Raw genomic sequence first — 26,029 nt, 5'->3', positions numbered from 1 at the left:
AGATTTGTGAGACTGAAGTGTTTGGAAATGAGAATATAGTACTGTGAGTGATAATGAGACATGGTATAAGGAGAGTGGATGTTGGATGTGGTAGTGAATGTTCTGTCTTGAGTCAGTTATTTTGTATAACAGACTGCTCTTTTTTTAGAGTATGGATTATGCCTAATTTTTGAGAAAGATGGTGAAGGGATAAGGAATGAAAATAAGGGCAATTGGGGATGGCCAGGTATGTATGGGTGTAGTTGAAGAGATGTATAGTAGCGATAAAGGCATTTGGGAATGATTAGGTGTGGGGAAATCACAGCCAGAAGTGGCATGGGCAGGACTGGTGAAAAGCTTGAGAAATATGGAGAACTTCCTTTTCTTGTTCTCATCAGCTAGTTCTAAAAGTTGTTCTTCTTTTATTGACGATAGACCCTTTGGCATAAATTTGTTTTTATTGAAAGGGTATCTTATCCACTCAATATTAATGTCCAATTCAGGGAAATACTTTTCTAGATTCATTTGTAAGCTTTTTGAATGCTGCATGATAGTAATTTTCACATCATCAATTTGTTCATTTGAACTTGCAAGCAATTCATGAAGCAATGGAAACACTTCAAAATTCTCCATTACCATCCTGTTTTTGCCATAACTTCATTTTTGCCAACGTGGCATTCACTTTATCTTGGATATGAAATATAGAAATTTCCTTGCCTTGTAAAGATAAATTAAGACTATTTAATACAGTAAATATATCTGCCAGGTATGCTAATTGACTGAGCATTTCCAATTATGTAAATGCTTTTTCAATTCAAACTTTTCATCAAGAAAAACTTGTAGTTCATTCCGAAGTTCAAATAAACGAGTAAGGACTTTTTCATGAGAAAACCAACGAACATTGGTATGGAAAAGAAGTTGTGTATAGTTGCTTCCCATTTCTTTGCAAAGTTGAGAGAAAAGTGGTGTTTAGAGGACGGCCTTTAATATAATTTATGATTTTTACAGCTTCATTAAGAACTTTTCTTAGGCCTGTAGACATCGTATGTGTAGCCAAAGCCTCACTGTGTATGCAGCAGTGTGTCGACTTTGCATTTGGTGCAACAGCTTGAATCTTTGAAACAAGCCCTTTTTTAGATCCGACCATGGATTTCGCTCCGTCTGTGCTTATTCCAACACAACTTTTCCAATCAAGCTTGTTTTGATGCATAAAGGTATTTATACTGTTGAATATTTCTTCTCCTGTTGTATGTTCTGGCAAGGGTTGGCGATATAAAAGGTCGTCATAAATTTTTTGATTTTTTTCGTACCTAAAGAACACTAGAAGATTTGAAAAATTTGTAATGTTGGTGGATTCATCTACCTGCATTACAGGTAGATGAATAACGACTCTTACGTATATCGGATAACAATGTTTGTTTTATATTTTCACCCATTTCAGTGATTCTTCGATGAACGGTACTATTTGAAAGGCAAATCCGATCAAAAGATCTTTTTGCATTATCTCCGATCATAATTTCCACTATTATTTTTGCTGCAGGCTTGACCAAAGTTTCACCAATTGTTTCCACTGCACCACTTTTTGCTATTAATAGCGACACACGATATGAAGCTTCTAACGCCTTCATGTTTTCACCTCCTCACACGATCGACATCACTTTTTGAGATTCTTTTAAATTTTTTAGTTTATTTTGAAAAAATTCAACAGGTTTGTCCTTGCATTCATTATGTTTCGATTCAAAATGGCGATTTAAATTACATGGTTTCATGCTTTCATTTTTTAAAGTTTCACCGCAAATTACACATAATGGAATAGGTTCCTCTTCATTTCCCGTCCATGAAAATCCACATTTCAAGTAATTTATATCGTACTTAAGAAATTTTCTCATCTTCTTCCTAGTTGGTTCTTCAGAGATGTCAGACCACACACTTATCAATTTCACTTGATCCAGATACAATATCAACATTTTCTTGTTGCTGACAGCTTGTATCTACTATGTTCCTCTCTTTTGTGCATTTTAAAAATCCAGTCTTTAACCAGTGATCCATACTTAAGAATATGAAAGCTAAAAAAAAATTACTGTATTTAACGAACAGTCCTTCAACAAATGGCTAGTGAAAGCAGAACTCGAAACAGACAGCAATAGTAGGCCAGTAGAGATAAAGCAGTTTTTAAGACGTTCATATGATTGGTGCAGTATTAACAAAAGATCGCGCTTCTAATTGACAATGGCAAGCCGACAGTTTAGTTGAAATGCTAATTCTCTTCAACCGAATTCCTTATATAATATCTGAAACACATTCACTATATATTTCTTAGTTTTAACATGTTCACTTAAACAAAACCATATGTTGCTGGTGCACCATATGGTTTTGATTGTCTACTATACAGCATTCTATGTGAGAGGGGTCATTGATTCATTAGTTAGTGCCGTTTTTACCCAGTTGTCTCAAATTGCACTGTTTGTTGAGAAAAATATTACATAGCCTGCAGATGTCTCTGTACCTTATTCAGTGATACAATAGGAACGTTTTACGATCTCAAACTTAAATTTTATTCCATGCGTTAATGATGCATAGCCGAAAATTGCCACGGATCCCCTGAAGACCTTTCGCAGATCCCCCGAGGGTCTGCATACCACACTTTTGAGAAACACTGGTGTAGATGAAGGTAGTTGTGGTTGGTGGAGACGGAGAGCTGTAGGGTAAGTACTATCTCTCAATGAGTCTTTGGACTCCCTGGAGGTGCTATGTAATTATAATATAATATAATATAAATGGCACGTTAGTAGTTAGATAAGCCGTGATGGCAATCATTGGCTGTCTATCTGCGTTATTTTTTCTTTTTTAAATTTGATGTAAATTTTTTCAATTTCTTTTTTGTTAAATGGTTTCATTAATGTCTTGCTATTTTTTTTTTCTTTTTAAAGTGATTTTCTTTTTTATAAGATGCATAGCAAATTTACGACTGTTCAAAATCAATAAATAACATATTTGACTAAGAAAATTAAATTCATGTTTCACCATTTTCGTTGACACACACACAGGTTTTAGAATCTCTAGTTCATGATGGGTTTATAATCTTGAAAAGGTAGTGTGTTTAGTTTGAGAGTTTTTAAGGCTATTGATTATATGGAAAAATTATTTGGAATTGTTTATTTCTATAGATTGCAATAGTTTCTTCCATTTATGTCTGTGGATGGTATTAGATGTGTGGTAAATATGTTGGAATATTTATTTATTCACACGAAAACACAAGGCATTGCTTAGAAGACCATAAACAAATAAATAGTTTTACCTATGCCTTGTGTTTTTGTGTAAATAAGTAATATAACTATGGCACAAGTTTCTCTAAAAGAACGAATATGTTTGAATTTTCTGTATTGGTTGAAACCAGATATTTGTAGTTTTCTTCAGTGATATGGAATTTAAAAATACTTTCTCACAGAATAAGACTTGCATGCTGTAACACAACTTGCCACAATTGAGACAACTTTGAAACCATGAAAAAATACATTATAAAAAAAAAAAAAAAAAGGCTCATCACTATTTCTTCATTAAACCAGCCTATCCTGTTCATGGAATTATAAGAAACAGGCCCTGGAGGACTGTAATTTATGACCTAAACTTTGCCTGTGCAATGCTAAGATGCAAGTGAAATAGGATGTTTGTTTTTTCAAAGTATTAGGAAGGAATATAATTACATCCCATCATCTGCAAAGAAGAGAAAACACAGAATTTCTTTGGATATAAGAATAAATGTGTGGGATTCTGATATTTCTTTTAAAGCAGGCATTGAAAATTTGCATGAGAAGGAGTTTCTGAGAAAAATGATGAAAGATTGTCTATCACAAATAAAAAGTTATAAACTTATTGTATATCATTAGTGTGGGTGATTTAAGGAATTTTTTTATAATTTTATTATTTTGTGTTTATTTTTTTTTTATTTATTTATTTTTGCATATTCTGGAAACCCTGCTTTAGAGACCAACAAATAAAGCTGTTACAAGCAACTTCAACTTCCAGTAAGAAGGGCTATAATTTTATTATTTTATGTTTATTTTTTTTATTTATTTATTTTTGCATATTCTGGAAACCCTGTTTTAGAGACCAACAAATAAAGCTTTTACAAGCAACTTCAACTTCCAGTAAGAAGGGCTGTGGTCTTTTACTGAGTAATGAAATTCATCTCACACCTAAGAACAATCACGAACATCCATAAGATTTTGACCTGTAACCTCTTGGATAAAGAGTTGACATTAACTACTCAGCCAACCAGGCTGGCTTACCATATTTCTCTCAACTCAAGAATGAAATACTCAATTTTTGCATATTATGTCAACCTGCAATTTGCCGACAATGCCTTGCAAAGTGAGAATTAATATTTTTTTTATTTTACTTATTATTTTATTTATTTTGAATTTTTTTAAATAAAGATGTTCAACACTATCATTTCCCACCCATAACCCCACTGCTTCAAAGGACAAAACAGCATTCACAACTATAGGAAAATGCGTGTTATTTACTTATTTTAATAGATAAGACACACAAATACTCTTCCCTAGATCCTCCTCCCCCATCCTTCCATTTTTTTAAAATCATATGTCCCAGTAAGGCAACAGGAGTTGAGTTTCATAAAATGAATAATTATGCTGCATCTGCAATTTTTTAAAATTAAGAAATATTTTCTTAAAGTTACTTTATATTAAATAAAAAAAAATATTTTGTTCATTCTGCTGCTACTTGCTAACTAGCTAAATCTCTTCATCACATGTGGGTGTGAAGATATGATGACTCCTACATGATATTAAGGAGTCTTCATAACTTCAATATGTGTTATGCAATTTTTTTTTAACCTCTAGGTTAGTAATCATGGGTGAAACTGGGTGTTTCTGGCAGACTACTCCACAGTAACACACAGTTGCTTGTTACTATAGTGATCAGTTTCTTATATATTTTATTTATTTATTTATTTTGTCAATAATAGATCTCAAAAAGGATCTGATTTCTTTCTCTAGAGTTTGGGGTTCACCTAGCAGAACTTACTGTTGATCCAAATGGTCCTCTACCTATCAGACAGTTAGCCTCTGTTTTACTTAAGCAATATGTTGAAGCCCACTGGTCATCACATTCTGAAAAGTTCCGCCCACCAGAGACTACTGAAGAGGTTACTTGTTTTGCTTATACCCTTTTATTTGTATATTTAAGCTTTGGTGCATAGATTTTTTTTCCCATTTAGTGGTATGCATTCTGTGCTTGTCATATCAAGCAAACAATTGCAAACGAGTTTCAGTATTTTCTGTTTATTATATACAGGTATACCACTGATTTTCCAGCAATGACTAGTCCAGCACTTCTTTTAGTATGAACAAAATTATGAGAGGTCACTCAAAATTCCTGTGACCATCTGACTACTTCAATGGATAACTGCAGATGTGCTTAAATAATTAATCATGCTCGCTTAAGTAATGTAACTGTGGTGAAGGATGGTTTATGAAGCATTGCAGAATTTCTGTTCATAAAGTTTGTGGGGAAAAATAACGAGCATGTGGATGAATTTGCTAAAAATATAGCTGATGAGCACCTTGGCCTAGAGAAAGTGTGTAATGCTGATGAAACTGTATCGTATTGGCTATGCACACTGTGAAGGACATTAACAGCAGAGGATGAAGAAAGGCCCACAGGAATCAGACAATCTAAGGATAAAGTTACTGTCCTAAGGTGCTCAAACACAGTAGGCATGCACGGATGTAAGCGACTGATGGTTGGAAAAGCCAAGTGTAAGAAAAATATTTATACAGTGTAATCTCTTATTCAAGAGATCAAGGAATATTATGATCTGTGTAGGCTAAGTATTGCTCACTTCAGAAAAAGTGCTTTGCTTTCTTGCTAGCGAGTTGGAGAAGATACAAGCGAAGACACCTAAGGAACCATGCTGGAATAAGTTGTGGCCTGTCTAGATGTTAGATAACTTTCCTGATGAAAATGCTTATGACTTTACAGGATTCATTGTATCAAAGGAAAGGAGGAAGAAGTTGTTCATGAGTTGCTTGAGTATGCAAAAAATGTGACCTGCCACCAAGGATACAACAGGTAGGCTTAATGAAGAAAATTTGGTCGGGTTGACGAACTTTGAATTGATGAAGTGTTGTTGTTGTTGTTGTTGTTGTTGATCATTATACTCACTCTAAAATTATATTGTTCTTAATCCTGATGTATTTCATTTAATTACTTAAGGCACATTTAATTTATATTTAATATTTAAGTTTCTAGATCCATGGTGCTTCAAAAAATGAGAGAAAGATATATAATTAGTGAGTCAGAGGTGTACTGATGAATTATCACATGACCTAGGTTGGTCAAGCAAAATGACTAATTCAGCAAGGCTCTGGAATCAAGGGTGCCAAAAAAATTTGTTGTATACCTGTACATCTTACAATAAGTCACGAATGACCTATCTAAAAATTACACATCCACAAAAAAACATGAGTATGACAAACAGCTTAAGTATTATATAGTATCACTTGCAAGCAAATGATACTTCAATGCAATACACAAATTTTGTGGCCTATAAAAATGATTATTTTTATTTTATATGATGCGTTCTCATAAAAGTTCATAGTCGCATTTGAATATTGTTTAAGGAGACTACCTGTGTGTGTGTGTGTGTGTGTGTGTGTGTGTGTGTGTGTGTGTGTGTGTGTGTGTGTGTGTGTGTGTGTGTTTAAGCATTCCACTTAAATATTTTTGGCACATTACAGAGTCTTAACAGCTAGCTGAAAGCTGAAAAAAATGAAGTCCACAGGTGATTCAGTGAAATATGACTAGTTAATCCTCAAATACTGATTAACAGGAGCTAATAGCTGCACATCCTGCATTTTCACAGAAAAGCTGTAGCACACAATCCTTTGTTAACAACTGTGGTACTAAGACACATTGACCTTAGAGTGTGAGGTAATGGAAATCATTCCTGTGTAGTAAAGTATTTTGCAGTCTCTTCGAATTATGTGGATATGGCAGGTGCTGGAGAACGGCTTTTACCTAAATGTGTTTTGTTGCCTTAGTATTGAAATTTGGAAGATTGGTGCAAATGATATGAGGCTACAGATTAGGTTCACCAATTGTATCATATGAATTTGTGAGTACTAGATCCTACACTGGTGTTCTGGGTAATGTGTGTGTGTGTCTTGCAATTTTATTTTTATGTGACTGCTTTTTTACATCTTACAGTACAATGTCCATCTTTGTCACAAAACAGTGATTGTAATTGAGCCAGTAACATCAGAACATTGCACTACAGAGCATAGACTTGAATCATAGTGATTGTCTGTGGAATGAACAGGAACACTGGTACACATCTAGAAGTTGCTTCTTATTAGGAAAACATATTAATTCTTTAAAAGAGTGAAAATACCACTCGCTTTCTGCCAAAAATTAAGTGTTTCCACAATGCATTTATTAAAGCATTATGATTTGTTTATATCTGCATGTGTCCCCTTTGACTTTTGGTATATCAAATAAAGCAGAATTTTAAGGCCATTTCAGAAATCTTTAGTAGAATAAGCTGGTCTCGATGGTATCCCAGAAATTATGTTCAAAAAGCACTCCAAAGCTTTCGTGCCTATCCTTTGATCTCATCACTGTACCCACACCACAGCATGGAGGCAATCCTGCCATTTCCAGGGAAAGAAGGCTGATGTCTGAATCACCTCTGCTATCAGGCTATTGACCAATATATTGCTCTCATTTTCATGATGTCTATGGTAATGGAGAGAATTATCGAAGGTCAACTTTCAACATCTGGAAAACTCAAAACTAATCAGTAACTATTAGTATGGATTCCATGAGTTGGGATCCCCTTCAGATCTCCTTGCCTGCATCACCTCTGGATATGTGCCATGTTTTCCCTCAAAGGCAGTGCCATCTTATTTATATATGAAAATAAATATTCTTTTCAGATATAGTTTAGAAAATGTAATCATTTTCTAAACTATATCTGAAAAAATTCACATATGATTAGCTTTTACAGTTACATCCCTTAAAGGTTAAAGCTAGATGAATGGAGTTACTAAAGCAGTGTCCAGTCTTCACTTTTTCATGATATACATTATTATTATTATTAGTAGTAGTTTTCTACATATATATTTTAGTTATATATATTATTAGTTTTCTACATATATTCCAAACTGGCACTCTATACTTTTCTTTTTCATTTAGAATAAATGCTGACTAAGTATGGAGTGGCAGTTTGGAACTTAACTGATCCATATTGCATCAGTGTCATAACATAAGCCGATATCATGTACCTTCTTTCCTTTTTGTCAGGGAAAACAAACAGGTTAAAGAGTGAAAAGTCAGCTGTGAACAACCTTTAGAATTGAATGTAGGCACATCATTAACAGAAGAAATTTCAGTGAAAAAAGATGTGGAACTAGCAGAGGAATTGGAGAAAAATCATGTTATGATGTGTTATGTAGATTAAGAATATGACGTCCTAAAAATAACTTTGATTTATACATTTAAACAAAGAGAAAAGCTATAGTCATAGTTTTCAACACTAAACATGAACAAATGAATGACCATCACTTTCATGTAGAGTGATGCAAGTAATTTTCAAATTGGGCAATGGGACAATGACTTATTTGTTTGCATGGTCCCATAGAAGGGTCCCCTAGAAAAGAAGCAGAGTTTTCCAAGCCATTAGAGATGGTAGACAACATAAAAATGAAAGTATTTCTTCTTCTTCTTGGAGACCTAAACAGCTAAATAGGAAAGGAATCCTAGACATAAGCGAGAGTTGTTTGGGAAAATTTGTAAAAAAAAAAAAAATAAAAAATTCAAATCTAATAATAATGTATCTGCTCAGGACATTAGCATCATTTTTCCACCATAAAAATGAAAATGTGATATTGGTAAATTCATGTGGAAAGAACAAATATATATACACACAACAAAAAGCATTATTAATTATGTTATCATTGATAGCATTGTCTTCAGATTTGTTTAAGATACTTTTTTGTCACCTACGCTACCAACACAATTCTTGATTTCCTCTTGGTCTTTCACTGCCATTTTTTTCCCTTCAAATTCAAGTTATGTTATTCTCATTACCCTGTATGTTTAAGTCACCATATCATCTTAGGTTAATCCTCCTTACATATTGTTAAAGATTAATTAAGAAGTCCCAGAGATGAATCACAGGTAACATGAAGCTAATGTCTCAAACAAGGCATCCAAAGGTACCAAGCCTCCTGGACCACTTACAGCAACTATGATGAATTCAAAACTTAAAAAGCTCCATGCCGGCTTGATCGTCGTCTGGAATAACAAGGATCGCGTTGCTTGTTTGGGTGGAGGGCAAGCTTCGAAAAATATGCTGCAGCTAAACATAGGACTATCTAAATCTAAAGCCGAAGTCATTGGTAAAATAGCCAAAGACAAAAGCAATTGATGTCTTGGTTCTCCTGGAAACCCATGTGCTCTCAACAGACTAAAGATCTCAGGCCTAATTCTCGTATCTTATAACTGCCATCACAAGCATGGCCTGGCAACTTACATCCAGCCTGGCCTCAAGGACATAACCCAATGTGTACCTGATACAGAATACTCCATAGGTAGTAAAGTTCAAAATACCACTATCTGCAATGTCTACAAACCACCATTGCAATCCTGGCCTGATCAGATGGACCGGCCACCACCTCATCCTGCTATCCATGTTGGTGACTTCAACTCTCATCACACCATGTGGGGCTATTCCTCTAACAACTGGGACGGTAATAATCTAGTTAATTGGATGGATACATACAACCTGTATTTGATTTACGATGCTAAGCAGGAGGGCACTCTCCACTCAGCCAGATGGAACAGAACCTACACCCCCAGATCTATGCATAGTCACTAAAGACTCTGAAGACCACCCTCTACCAACAACCAGAACCATACTCAACAGATTCCCTAATAGTCAGCATTGTCCTCCATTAATAGAAACAGGCACATCAATTCGAGTCATCAGTGGAACACCAGTCGTTAGATGGAACCATCGTAGGTCCAACTGGAATGCATTTCAGAAACAAATTGAGCAAACTATTAGAGCAATTCCACCCACTCCTAATTGCTATCCTAGATTTGTCAAACTAATCAAAACTGCAGCCAAAGCCTCTATTCCTAGAGGCTACAGAAAACAATATATTCCATGCTGGAGTAGAGAAACAGTGGAACTTTTAACCAAATATGAGGAAACAGAAGACCCAAATGTTGCTAAGGAGCTCAAACAACCCTGGATAAAAACAGAAAGGAAAGATGGATCTCAACCATCCATGAACTCGATTTCACCACATCTAGCCCGAAAAGCTGGTCACTTCCAAGAAAATTAGGTGGAGCTGAACCAACATCACACAAAACAACAGAGATAACTCCTGATCAAATATCTAGTCATTTATTGAAAACCTCCAAAATACATCCCAGCTCTTTATCAGGAAAATTGCTGAACAATCTTCCATCAGACAAATCCTAAAGACGGGACCCGAGCGTCCTGAACTTGTACACCCAGTATCTCGGGAGGAGGTACAGGTAGCCTTAAAACTCACCAAGAATGGCAAGGCTGCAGGAGTGGATGGTATCCACCCTGAGTTTTTAAAACCTCTTGGTCAACATGGCCAAACATGGCTGCCCACCCTTTTCTCAGAAATTATAGTGACTGGTAAACTACCAAATCTGTGACTGGAAGCCAAAATAATTGCAATGCCCAAATCAGGGAAAGATCCAAATGATAAAATCTATGACCTATCTCCTTGCTTTGCTCCACCTTTAAGCTCTTTGAAAGAATTTCACCACTCATCGAAAGAGCATTCCCGTTTGAACAAGCTGGCTTCAGGCCAGGAAGAAGCTGCTGTGACCAGGTCCTGGCCCTGGCAACACAGATTGAAGCAGGCTTCCAGAAGAAATTTAAATCAGGAGCCACTTTCATTGACCTAACATCAGCTTATGACACAGTCTGGATCAGGGGTCTCCTCCTGATCCTGACACAGTCTGGATCAGGAGGAGACCCCTGATCCTGAGCTAGGAAATATTATAAGGTGCAAAAAAACTTTCCAGCTTTTTGAATCCATTCTCTCCAACAGAAAGATCCGGGTCCATATTGGTGGAAAAAAAGAGCAGGCCCAGATTCCTTCACAACGGTTTCCCTCAGGGCTCTGTGTTATCCCTCCCTTTACTTTTTAACATCTACGTGTACGACTTACCACATACCAGCTGGTATATGTACGCTGATGACCTAGCAATCCTACATCAATCTACCTCATTTGCCAACCTGGAATCAACCTTGAACACAGACCTGAACATCCTGGAAGAGTACTTCAAGCAGTGGTACTTGAAACCAAATCCAACAAAAAAACTGTGTCCACAGTATTTCACCTGAACAATGCAGAGGTGAACCGACACCTCAACCTTTCTTTCTGTGGAAAAATGGTAGAGCACGAGCCCCACCCAAAATATCTTGGAGTGAGCCTGGACAGAAGCCTAACCTATAAAAGACACATCACCAACCTGTCCAACAAAATTAAAACGAGAAACAATATCATTTCAAGGCTAGCTGAAACAACCTGGGGTTGTGGTGCAGAAGTCCTAAGGCTGTCTGCACTAGCCCTCGCATTCTCTGCAGCAGAATATTGTGCCCCTGTCTGGGAAAGAAGTGCTCATACTAACATTATAGACACTCAGCTAAACTCTACCATGCACACAATTAGTGGGAGAGTGAGAAGCACCCCTCTCTCCTGGCTGCCTGTCCTATCTAACATTGCTCCACCAAACATACGGAGAAGACAAGCCTTGTTTAAAGAATTTAATGAAGTAATGAGCAACCCACTCCTGTCCCCTGCACCAGACTTATAAATCCACCTAGTTTTCGCCTAAAATCTAGAAAGCCTCTCTCTGGACCATGGTAAAACTCTCTTCAGCTACCCTGCCATCAAGACCTGACATGTGGAGAGAATACTGGTCCAACAATCTCCCAACAAACAGCTTCCTGGTAGAAGATCCCTGTGCTCTGCAGCCTGGTTTTTCCTAGGAAGATTTGGTCATCAATCAACAGGATCAGAACTAACCAGGGCAGATGTGGCTACCTACTACATAAATGGGGGGGGGATGTGCGACCATCCTTATTCTGATTGTTCTCCCATGGCTCAGACGATTACTCATATTGTGAACGATTGCCCAAGGTGCCAATTTCATAGTGGTGGCCTACTGGACATCCACAAGGTGACGGATGAGGCCTTGGATTGGCTTTCCAGTCTGGACATTGACCTGTTAGTTGGACATTCACAAGCATCCTGCAAAACTGATGACGATAAAATTAAAAGATTTTTTTTCACTCTCTCTCTCTCTCTCTCTCTCACTCACTCACTCACTCACTCACCCTGCCCTCATAGACATTCATCTGCTTTAGAACCAAGATAGCAAAAATCCATAGTAATTTCAAAATAAGTACCTCTAAACCAAAAGATAACATGCTTGTGAAGCCATAATGTGATTCTCCAATTACTCAAGTGTTTATATCATTCACTTAACTGTGTTTCCCATATTATGGACAAACAGAAAAATCAACTTATAGAATAGGATGTCAAAGACATACAGGAGATCCTATGCTTAAGCTCTAGATGGGCATGTGCTGTCCTCTGTAGATCCAATAATTCATGGAGTGTTAAGGATTTTAAGATTCGGTATGATAAATATGTTGTCATGAAAATCCTATAATGATTCTGCTGACTCCATAGAGGGTGTAATGATAAAAATAATCGTTATTATTACTATGCTATATTTGTTAATAATATTTATTATTTAATATATTTATTAATTATATAATAAATTATTAATCATTATTATTATTACGTGACACCTCCAAATCAATTTGTTACCTCTCAAGATCAACATTATCAGATCTTATATTTCTATCTTCTAAGGCACTTTTTACTGTATCAATCCACATATATCTTGATCTTCCTCTAGGTCTTTTTATTGCCAACCTGGCAGAAAACACTTGTTTTGCTAATCTTTCCTTTCCCATTCTGTTTTAAGTGACCACACCACCTGAGATTAGCTCTGCTAACACATTCCTGGATGCTAAGAATGTCAAGTTGTTTCCTAATATCCTCGTTTTTAATATGATATTGCCACTGATGCCATCTATTTGTGCCCCTAATCTTTCTCAGGACTCTCATATCTGCGGTCTCTTGTCTTTGGTCAAGTGTTTTACTTCTGACCCAGCTCTCAGAACCATAAGTTAAAACTGGTTTGAACACTGTCTTGTATACAAGACAGTGTATACAAGACAGTGTCTTGTATACAGCTAATTTAGTGTTCCGACTAATTTCTCTGTTATTCCATACAAATTTATTCAATTGACTTTCTACCATGTCAGCTTTGTCGATTCTGTTGTCTATTTCCATATTTAATTTACTGCCTTTACTAAAAATTGTGCCTAATTAGCTGAATGTTTTACTTGTTCTATAGGTTCTCCATTCGCAACACAGTTGATATTTTCAATGCGTTTGCCTATATTCATTGTCTTTTTCTTGTTATTGCTGACCTTCATACCAAATCTATTACAACAGTTATTCAAATTTAGTCAGGGAATCTTGCAAGCTTGTACTGGATTTATTTAGAAGTATAACATTGTCCGCATAAAGTAAAGAATAACCGGTGATCAAATCATTGTTTCTTTATCTTACTGTGTGAAATGTAACTCAGCTTGTCCTTGTATATACTCCAGACGATGATCTTAATATGAAGGTTGAAACGTTGGGAAATTAAAATAGTTATTTATAACACGTAAAGAGTTATAAATAACTTTGTAAAGGGTTGTAAAGTCCATAATTTCTAAAATGAAAGTACATTATATACAGGGTGTTCGGGATAAATTTGACATATTTATAATTAATTATATTTTTCCGTAAGTTACATGTATTAACACACACTTCTCTTCATTTAAAAGTTTGGACCCTTCTTCATTCATATACAAGATGTCAGAAAGGATGGATAGCTGGAACCCACCTGAATCATGGAAGAGAATAACTTGTATCATGATGATTCGTGCCCGCCATCAAAATAAGGATATTACGACTGCTGCCCAATGCTCCCTGAATACAGTAAAAACAATCAGGCATGAACTATAGACTTGCAATGGTGACTACGAGGATGTAGCAAGAAGAAAGATCCCTAGCAGACGATCTGATTGCGTTCGTACAGCAGAATTCCTCGCAAATCTGCAGGAACAGGTGTTGAAGAACCCTGGCATTGGAATTCGGGCTTTGTTCGTGGAGTTGCTAACTGTAGTCAAGCCCTGGATAACAAGGGTAGCCAATGGTAGGCCGTATGTATGGCAGCAGGATTCGGCCCCTTGCCACACCTCTGGGAAAAGTCAAAAATGGTTGTCTGAAAATTTCTACGACTTCACCAGTCCAAATGTTTGGCCTCCAAACTCCCCAGACCTTAACCCCATGGATTATTTTGTATGGGGCGCAGTTGAAAAAGACACCAATCGCACTTCCAGTAATACAAAAGCCCAGTTAATGGATAAAATTAAAACAGTTTTTGCGGCCCTTCCCAGGGAGACTGTAGCATCAGCTTGTTCGAGGTTCCGAAGCAGAATTGAAGCTGTGATCGATGCTAATGGTGGTTATTTTGAGTAAATCTTGTTGATAGTATTGTAATTAACTCTGCCTGTAATGTTTTTTTGTCAATTCATTAAATTTAATAGATACAAAGAAGATTTTCTTTTTCCTTACGAAACTGTCAAATTTATCCCGAACACCCTGTATCTGTTATTCATTATCTGTATGGATCACACTAAGAAGTAAAGTGGTATTAAATCTGATATCAGAATTGGAGATGTTAATCTCAGCTCTTTACTTTATGCAGACGATGTTATACTTCTAAATAAATCCAGTGCAAGATTCCCTGACTAAATTGAATAACTGTTGTAATAGATTTGGTATGAAGGTCAGCAATAACAAGACAAAGACAATGAAAATAGGCAAAAGCATTGAAAATAGTAGGTACAGCCATGGGCTCGCTATTATCCCCCCCCCCCCACTCCCATTGCTGACTTTTATATGGAACATTTTGAGCAACATGCTCTAGATTCCTCTCCTTTAAAACCCAAAGTCTGGCTTGATACGCGTTGATGATGTTTTCTCGATCTGGCCCCATGGCTGCTAGACACTAGACACTTCCCTTAGCCACCTAAACAAACGCATAAAGTTCATAATTGAGAATGAAAAACGGAACACACTTCTGTTTCTAGATACACTGGTCACACGTCTTCCTTCTGGCAGTCTTTCCTTGACTGTTTACCAGAAATCAACACATACTGGCCAATTTATACACATAAACTCCTACCACCACCCAACACAAATACTAGGTGTCATTAATACTCTAAAAAACAGGGCTTTGAAGATCTGCTCAAATGAACAAGTGCTGAAAGATGAACTTAAAGTTATCAGCAGTACTTTTCTAAAAAATTGTTACAGCCGAAACACTATTAACAAAATTCTCTACAAAACCTCAATAAAAAAACAAAGATAAACCAGACTACAATAAAACTATAACCATTCCTTACATTAAAGGGACATCAGATAAAATAAACAGACTACTGCAGAAATACAACCTCAAAGCCACCTTTAAATCTCCTGCAAAATTAAAAAGCTTACTCAACTCATCCAAAGACCCACTCCTTCCGCTGGCACACCCTGGAGTATACCGTATTTATTGCGCCCTGTAATCTACCATATATAGGGAAAACAGGATGCACAATTCCTATAAGACAAAAGGAACATAAACGATACATTAAATATAACTATGGTGAAGCTGGCCTTTCTGATCATGCCCTGAATACTTTACATAGGATTGACTGGGAAAACACCAGTTGTTTACATCACACCAAAACATGGTATGAATTAAAATTTAAGGAAACCTGTGAGATTCTTATCAACCACCCTAATCTGAACAATAATGATGGTCTAAAAATCCCAAGCATATGGAAGGCATATATTCTACCCATGGAACCTTTCTCCCTAAGAGTTAACTATAAACAGGACTGTAGATAATCCAGAATCCTAAATCTAATATAACAATTGTAATGTTAAAAATAGGACATCATTGTTACTGTAAGAAAACTATAAGAAAGAATGTTTCTCTCATGTTATCTTAAATAGAATTTAACTTTGATGTAGTTTCTAAATAATTCATTTTTATTTTTATTTTTTTTAAATTAATTTATTTTTTTATTTTTATTTTATTTTATTTTTTTTACTGGAGGTCATGCCAGTAGAATAACCAGTGATCAAATCATTGTTTCTTTATCTTACTGTGTGAAATGTAACTCAGCTTGTCCTTGTATATTTGTATATACTCCAGATGATGACCTTCATATGAAGGTCAAAACGTTGGGAAATTAAAGTAGTTATTTATAACACAGTTGTAAAGGCCATAATTTCTAAAACGAATGCTGATCACCATGTAACACTAAAAGAAAGGGATAATATACATCCTTGTCCGACACCAGATTTAAAATTAAACCATCTTCCTGTACATCCTTCAATTCTAACTGCTGACTTACAACTCAAATAAAGACTAAGTATTGCTTGATATAATGCCTTATTGACACAATACAACTGTAGTGTTTTTAATAGCTTCTTTCTTGGCACCTTTTCATATGCCTTTTACAGATCTACAAAACTTAAATACAGATCTTTGTTATATTCCCATGATTTCTCAATTATTTGTCATAAAGTGAAAATCTGATATTTTGATAGAATATTTTGCCACTTTCTTGATATTTATTTTCTATATTCTTGCCAAAGTCCTCCCATGACTTTTGTTTAGCTAGTTTTACACAGTGTTTAGCATTCTTGCATTTGTCTCTGTATTCTCTAAGAACACAAGCTGACTTATTTGACAGGAACTTTTGATATGCTTTCTTCTTTTCCTTCACTGCCTCTTTAACTTCCTGTGTCCACTAGGGAGTTCTGATTTTTTTATCGTTGCAGACAACCTTACCACATGCCTTTCTGACAGAATCAATCAATGTTTTCTTCAGTTTGCCACTGAATCTCCAAGTTTTGATTCCTGTTCTCAAACTCTTTCATTTTTTCTTCAATAACCTAGGTGATGTAAATACAGCTGCGGGATTAATTACATATTTGGTTTAATCCTTTATCCAAGTGTAAGCAAACAAAGTTTATGTCTGAAATATTTTCAGGTCTGGGACAACTCGTAGTAAAGGTGGTATAAGTTCTGATCACTTGTCTTAGTATCCCATAATGCAAAGCACATATCCTTATGGGTGTGTAAAATGCTATGCATTATGGAAAGGATTACTACCCAGATCGGTTTCGACCTTTGAGGACAGGATACCACATGGAATTCTAATCAGTAAATTGAAGCACATGGGAAAGGATATAAAGTTGGTGAAGCAGATAAGAGAGTGATTGATGGAGAGATATCAGAGAATAGTTTATTCTGGAGTAGATTCCAGTAGAACCTGTGACTAGTTGCAAGTCACATGGCTCTGTTATTGCACCACTGCTATTTAATTGGTACATTAATGATGTAGGAAAGGATATGAGAGACACTATTTAGTTGTGTGCTGATGATGTAAAATTGAATAGATAATAGTTAATAAAGATGATGTTAAAATTCTGCAGTGGGATTTGGATGGACTGGCAGTCTGGGCAAAGGAGAATGGATGTCAGTTTAATGTGGCAAAGGTTATGCATTTTGGGATGAAAATATTACCAGATATGTAAAGCATTGATGGAACTGTACTGAGGAAATTGCTGTTTGTGGATAGGGAGTTAAAGTTTAGACGGCATATTGCAAAAGTGGCTAAAGCAGCTCATCGAATTACTTGGTTACTGAGGAATATCCTGACAATCCAAGACAAGTAGGTTATTATACCACCTTTACTGGTGTATAATAGGCATCCATTAACAAGATACCTATTATACACCTCCTTAAATTTATTCACTGTTGCGATGCTCATAACCACCTCTGGCACTCCATTCATTCACCACTCGCCAAGTAAAGAACCTAGTCTGCACCCATTACTAACCACACTCTTAGACAACTTCTAAGTGTGATCCCTTTTTGTTCCTACTCTTATGTATTGAAAAATTTCTTTTGTGTCAGTCTTATCAAATCCCTTTAGTAACATTAAAAGTTTCTAACATATCCCCTCTCCTCTGCCAGCTAAACTCTGCAGCCCACACAAATTCAGTCTATCTTCATTGGAAACATTTCACAGACCTGCCACAAGCTTTGTCACTCATCTCTGAATCTTCTCCACCACCTCCCAGTCCCCTAGAAATGCAGGACCAAATCTGTGCACAGTAGTCAACATTTGATTGAATCATACCTTAAAAAGAGAGAATAACCTCCCTATCTTTACTAGTCAGTGTGTTCTTCAACATTTGAGCGATCCTCTGAGCTATTTTGCCAACTCATACAGAGGATCTGAATTTCAAATCTCTATCCATCATCACCCCCAGACCCCTAGTCTCATCAATTTTCTGTAATCTAGTACCATCAATATGATACAAAGCATGTCATCTTTTCATCCTGAAAGTGGATTACCTTACATTTTACAACATTAAATCGATAACCATTGTCCTTTGCGCGCGCGCGCACACACACACACACACACACACTGCCAATTTATTAGTCATCCTGCAAGATAACTATATCACATTGAAAGTTTTTTCACTTGGTTATACTATAAATTAAAGATGCCAAGAAATTATATTCTTGGTTTCATCCTTTATCCAAGTGTAAGCAAACGTTTGTGCGTGAAGTAACTTCACGACTGGACTACTTGTATATAGAGGCAAATGACTTCACATCAATTGCCTTAGTATCTCATAATGCAAGTCACATATCCTTACGGACATATATAACGCTATACATTATGTAAGGGCCACTACCCAGACTGGTTTCGATCTTTATTGAGGTCTCATCAGTGGGAGCCAGACCCAGAAGAGATACCATGATTGAAGTAATGCAAAAGTAATATATTTACCATATATCAGGCTATCGGAGTCAGATGTAGTAACTGGAATTGAATATAAAGGGTATAGTATATTTAGGAAGGGGGAAAGTAGTACTAATGATATCACATAATGTGTGTCCAGTTAGGGTAGAAACTCATGACAACAATAATAGTAATGATTACTAAAATAAAGAGCTAAAAGGCTTCAGTTCAGCGATGTAAAATTACATAAGCAAAGTGGATATTAGATTCAGCATTATTTCAAATCCGAATGTAGAAACTATGAAAGCTTCGTAAGTTAACCAGAGAGCTTGTGGGCTTTACATTGCCGAACTGAAGCCTTTTGGCTCTTTATTTTAGTAATTACTTTTATGCTCCGACCAAGAGTTCACTCACGAAAAATACATTTCTCTGACAGGTCAAGTTCCTTAGTACCGAATGAGAGTTTTTGCTTTCTTAAGATTTCTGCGTCTCTGAAGAGAACCAACAGCTTGAAACAGTGAAACTTTATCAAAAATGGACTAAAGGCGAATATATAGATGCCTGGGCAGCGTCTATGTCTTTTATGTAGTCCGCACTAAGGCAACTCAGAATGTATTCCTGCAAGCTCTCTGGTTAACTTACGAAACTTTGATAGTTTCTACATTCAGCTTTGAAATGATTTTGGATCTAATATCAACTTTTCTTATGTAATTGTAATGATGTCTGATGTAGCAGTGAGTTTAGGGCAATCTAGTGTGAAGTCAAAGCTAACAGAATGAAATATATATTGGGATGTTGCTAAAGACCTGGTGGTTCAGCTACTGGGAACAATTAAATGCATCATCAGATTATCTGGATCACTACTAAAGAAGTAATCATTATGGGTGATTTCAGTTACCCAAACATCGATGGGTAGCAGAGAAAACTCTTGTTGAGAATGAAGGAGAATTTATTGAGCTGTTGCAAGACAACTTTCTCAAGCAGCATGTGAAAAAGGAACTTGAAGTCAGAGTGTTAGATTTGATCTTTATGTCTGAAGAAGGTCTTAGTTAAGAATGGGAAGGGTTTACCACCAGTTGGTGACAGTGACAATGCTGTACTGCCTTGGGAAGTAGATAACTAAACAATGTTCCAATTAGGATGGAGTACAGTTATATGCTGAACTACAAAACTGCAAATTATGAACTTGGGAGAATAATATCTTTAGTCCAGTGGGAAGGATATCCATGGGAAGCTTTGAAAATGTGCTTAAATGAGTTGGTGTCTGAAAGTGTCCCTAGAGTTCAAACAAAAAGCAGCATGGGAGTGAAATGGATGTGCAACCTTATTAAGCAAGAGATCCATCAGAAGATGATGTGGAAGGAATATTGTGAGAATAAAGTGAGGGAGTTGTGAAATATATATTAGTGTAGACTAGAAAAGTTAAGAGTATTGTATGGAAAGCTAAATTGTAGCATGTAAAGAAATTCTGTGTAGGTTAAAGGCAACCCAGAAGAATTTTATTGTTATACTGCATGTAAAAGAAAAAAAAATGAATGCGATAGAATAATTTTAGTGAATACAGATGAGTGCTGACTTTGCTAAGATCTATCAACTATGGAAATGTAAGGTGCCAATGCTATCACTCCACTGGATGAAGAGACTCAAGAGCTGTTGCATAACCTGGATAAGAATTCAGTGATAGGGCTAGATGGGATATCATACAAACATATCAAGGACCATGCAAAGGCCCTTGATATGTTTGTGTAACTTGAATCTCAGCTCAAGACAGATACCATGGGAATGGAAAGAATGGATAGTTCCATTGACAAGGGTGGTGGAAAAACTGTTGTCTAACTACTGATCTATCAGTAGCTCTGGAGTGGTGGGTGGTGATTGTAGATATTCATTAATGATATGACTTCACCTGGACTACTGTGTGCAGATTGGTCTCCAGGCTTGGAAGGAATAAAGAAGCTGTGGAAAGTTTGCAAAGAAGAGTGATATCGGAATTATGGAATGTAGATTATGATGATAGAGTGAGAGTAATGTGGACTACATGTAGACACTGGTAAACCGAAGATAGGAATGATATGATAGATGTTTATAAACTTTTGAAAAGATGTTATATGTTATCCACTGATGAAACTAACTTTTCATTATATGGAATGTAGGTTTGGAGAGGACAAGGGGAGTCTCAATGGAAGTTTGTGCCATTAAGAAAGGGATGAGAGCTAGATTTTTCTCTCACAGAACCATGAGTGAATGGAACAATTTGCCTATTGCTTGTGTGAAGGAGTTTAAGAGAGGTATGATATCTGGTGTGAGTGATTTGCAGTCTCCCTTGACGAGTCCTTGACTCCTTGATGATATCAATACTAATAAATAGGTAGCTGGTGGACAAATATTACAAAGTGGTATATTGTGTTGTGTGTGTGTGTGTGGGGAGGTAAAAATCATATTTAAGGTGACCAATAGTGTACCCTGGAGATCAATCCTAGAGCCATTGTTTTTCAATCTGTACATTAATGATATTGAGACGGACCCAACAGGAGATGTTCAATTTTTTTGTGATGATACAAAGTAAGCAGGGCAATCAGCGATGCTTCTGATAATTAGAACTTAAAGAATGATTTGAGTAGGCTAAAACTGTGGACAAATGATAATGGCTCTTACTCATTGTTAGGAAGTGTAAAGTTATGTGTTGGCATTGATGTGGCTAGGGATCTTGGAGTTAAGTTCAAAGGTCACAAAGCAAAAATTGCAAATAAAGTTTATAGGATAGTTGTAACAAAGTAAGCAGGGCAATCAGAGATGCTTCTGATAATTAGAACTTAAAGAATGATTTGAGTAGGCTAAAACTGTGGACAAATGATAATGGCTCTTACTCATTGTTAGGAAGTGTAAAGTTATGTGTTGGCATTGATGTGGCTAGGGATCTTGGAGTTAAGTTCAAAGGTCACAAAGCAAAAATTGCAAATAAAGTTTATAGGATAGTTGTAATGCTGAAATTAATGTTGATGTATATGGATAAAAAAGTCATTTTGTCTCTTTACGAGGACGTGATGCCTAGACCACCAGTGACAGATTTGGTCTCCTGCATTTTGAGGGGATGAAGAACCTGGTGAAAGGATATATTGGGTGATATTGGTGATAAAGGTGATATTGGGATCATTGAATGTAGATTGCGAGGATAAATTGAAAGTATGTGCACTGCAGATGGTAAACAGAAAAAAGAGGGATGTGATATGACAGCGATCTAAACTTCTTAGAGTATCATAGGATATTGGTTGATTAAATTTTTGTTATATGGAAGGTGGGGAGAGGACAAGGGGCAGAGCATCCATGGAAGTTTGTGTACACCATTAAGAAAGTGCAAGAATAAGTTTTTTTCCCCCCCTCTCTCTCACACAGTGAATGAGCAGAACAACTTTGCCTGTTGATGTAGTGAGTGCATCTAGTGTGAATTTAAGAGAAGGTATGACAGGTAGTGTGATGATGTTTCCTCATTGAGTCATCGACTACCTTGGAGGTCTCTGATGATGATAATATTCCAAACACCCAGAATATCTCTATCTTTAGTTTTTATATATCACTTTTATAATCTCTGATCTTTTTACAGTACTCTTTTCTCCATTTTGAAACTTTTTCTTCAGTAGCCTCCAGAATATTTTGTCAGGTTCGTTATATCTGTCTTCCCTGTTCTTATCTTTTACGCATAATTTAGCTCTCTTCCATTTATCCCTGTACTCTCCCAGAGTTTGATGCTTTCTTCTTTTCCAAGACTGCCTCTTTAACTTCTGTCCGCCATGGAGTGCTGATTTTTTTTATCCTTGCACATAACTTCACCAAATGCCTCCTTAGCTGAATCAATCAATGCTTTCTTAAGAGTTTGCCAGTGAGTCTCCAAGATTTAGTTCTTGTTTTCAGATATTCATTTTTTCTTGAATAATATTTGTATATTACAGTTTTCCTCTAAAAGCTGCTTGACTTCAATTCTTTTTAAAATTTTCTTACACATTTTTTTCAGTATGATTTTCTTTTTTATTCTGCTTAAAACTACGTGATAAACACTTCTAATTTTACTTCTCTTATATCTTCTTACATCCTGAACCAATGTGAAGATATTACTATCATTGATAACATAATCATTGACTTTTTTTTCTTGTGTCTACAGTTAAGAATACAATTGTCATGGGCATGCCTTGATTTTATGAACTTCCTAAGATGCTTGTCCATTGGACCAATTAAAAATATTACTGCACCTACTTATTATATAGTGAAGTTCTTATCATGGTTCCTAATTCTGTACATATACAGTAATACTCTGACTTATGTGAATCCAGAGTTACGCATTTTCTTATATGTATGTATTCCTGTCCTGCTTCACGCCTCACCACTAGTCGCATATTTCCGGCACCGGCTGCATTTGCCAGTGTCGCACATGCTGTGAACAAGCACTGATGTGTTTTGCACGGTCTCCATTCATACATGATTTTTATAGTTTACAAACCTTGCAATTGTTTAATGTTATGTTCTTGATAAAAATTTTATTACATAAAAGATAATGTTGTCCAAAAGAAGCAAGTCCGATTCTTCTACAGCTGGCAAGAAAAGAAAAACATTTACTTTGGAAACAAAACTCAACATTATTAAGGATTTTGAAGGCGGAATGAAAATTTGTGAGCTAGCAAAGAAGTTCGATCTACAGGAATCCACAGTAAGAACAATCATAAAAGATAAAGAAAGAATTCTCGCTGCTGTGAAAAATGCCCAATCACTGAATTCAAGCATAATTCGTAAATGTCATGAGATTATTGGTAAGATGGAAACGATGCTTAAATTATAGTGTGATAATCAAGTGAGAGTAAAAAATTGTCCAGTTGATCAAACGACAATATGTAGCCAAGCTGATTTTTGAGAGGCTAAAAGTAGAAGCTGGTAGTGCTTTGTGTGAGCAAACTGCTACTGAAGAGACTGAAACTTCAGATCCAGTTTTACCAAAAAAGCACATGACAATTACAAAATTAACAGAAGGTCTCAGCTTAATTAAGAAAGGTTTGCAGATTTTGGAGGACATAGATTCTAACGAGGAACGAATTGTAGCCACAAGGCAAGGAATAAAAAAATCATTGGCTTGCTATGAAGGAATTTTGCATGACAAGAAAAAGACGTTATGCCATTAGACGAATCTATTAGATTTTATGAAACCATCGACATCGAAATAACTTTCTTTTTTTTTATGTACGAAAAACTACAATTATGATTATATTTCTTAAAAAATATTAAAAAATAAAAAATATATTTGCATGTTTTTTTTGTAAACTTTTGGTCCCAATTAACTAATATTTTGTATGTTTGTATATATAAATTACATGCAAAATTATACCCCGAGTTACACGAATTTGACTTACTTGCTTTTTGTTGGTCCCACCTACCACGTAACTTCGGGGTTTTACTGTATACATAGGCCATTTGCTCATCACGACGATAACACTACATTAAAAGTTCATTTTCTTGGGAAAGTTAAAATTTACTTTAAAGCCACAGGTCTGATAAAGGGACTGATTTAAGGAGAGTTAATTTTGATATGGCATCTTTGTAATACGGTTGCTATTTTAGCTGGAAAAACAAGGAAATATTTTTTGCCATTTGGACTTGCAAAATTTGAGCTGATCAACTTACAAAAATCAATCATATCACAGAACTACTTTTTTGTAGGTAGATGCATACATAAAATGCTAGATCATTATCCTTTGCATTATTATTTGAAATATGCCATCACAAAAACATACTCCTTGCACCATTCCACTGAGTTCCATTGAGGCCACCTTACAACAGGAGCTCCTTAGTCTCAACTCCTGGATTCAGCAAAATAGATACCATCTCTGTGGTATCAGAAGAATCACACACAGTTAACCTTTCTACTTCGGCCATTCAGAGAAGGGTTCCATTTTATATATCTCATCATCATCAAATTCCTGCCATGTACCCTCAAGGGGTGTACAGGATATGATGAAAAATTTACATGAAAAATTTACATCATTACTAACCTTCTATCTACAATTTTCCTCCAAATCAGTCTGTTACTTGTCAAGACTCCAAAATTATCAGATCTTATATTTCAATCTTCTAAGGTGCTTTTTACCGTATCAATCCACCTATATCTTGGTCTTCCTCTGGGTCGTTTTCCTGCCATCCTGGCAGAGAACACGTTTTGCTAATCTTTCCTCTCCCATTCTGTTTAAGTGACCATACCACCTGAGATTAGCTCTGCTTATACATTCCTGGATGCTGACAATGTCAAGTTCTTTCCTAATATCCTCATTTTTAATATGATATTGCCACTGATGCCATCTATTTGTGCCCCTAATCTTTCTCAGGACTCTCATATCTGCGGTCTCTTGTCTTTGATCAAGTGTTTTACTTCTGACCCAGCTCTCAGAACCATAAGTTAAAACTGGTTTGAACACTGTCTTGTATACAGCTAATTTAGTGTTCCGACTAATTTCTCTGTTATTCCATACAAATTTATTCAATTGACTTTCTACCATGTCAGATTTGTTGATTCTGTTGTCTATTTCCATATTTAATTTACCATCTTCACTAAAAATCGTGCCTAAGTAGCTGAAATGTTTTACTCGTTCCCCAGCTACGGCCAGTAATCCGCTACAAGTCTTGCAGACTTGTAGCAGATTTATTTAGAAGTATAACATTGTCTGCATTCAGCAAAGAGCTGACATTAACATCTCCAATTTTGATATCTGGTTTAATACAACTTTCCTTCACAATGTGATCATATAGATATGAATAACAGAGGGGATAATGTACATCCTTGTCTCACACCAGATTTAACATTAAACCATCTTCCTGTACGTCCTTCAATTCTAACTGCTGACTTACAACTCAAATAAAGACTAAGTATTGCTTGATATAATGCCCCATTGACACCATATAACTGTAGCGTATTGAATAGCTTCTCTCTTGGATACAAAACTTAAATACAGATCTTTGTTATATATCTTAGCTTAAGCTATATATATATATATA

The 26,029-nt window shown here is 36.0% G+C and overlaps 1 protein-coding gene across 1 annotated transcript in view; it reads left to right on the top strand.

Moving 5' to 3' along the window:
- Ipo9 (Importin 9) overlaps positions 1-26,029 on the top strand; it is a 493,522-nt gene that overhangs the window by 17,822 nt on the left and 449,671 nt on the right. The window contains exon 2 of the mRNA XM_090390464.1: positions 4,998-5,146. Coding sequence (XP_090246590.1) covers positions 4,998-5,146 — 149 coding nt within the window. The remainder of the gene's footprint in view (positions 1-4,997; positions 5,147-26,029) is intronic.

The sequence above is a fragment of the Typopeltis vanoorti genome, chromosome 3, assembly GCF_054136105.1.
Source record: "Typopeltis vanoorti isolate ZY-2024b chromosome 3, IOZ_Tvanoo_1.0, whole genome shotgun sequence".
Classification (NCBI taxonomy): domain Eukaryota; kingdom Metazoa; phylum Arthropoda; class Arachnida; order Uropygi; family Thelyphonidae; genus Typopeltis; species Typopeltis vanoorti.
The sequence above is the reverse complement of the archived record's forward strand: the minus strand, read 5'-3'. Positions and strand labels throughout refer to the sequence as shown.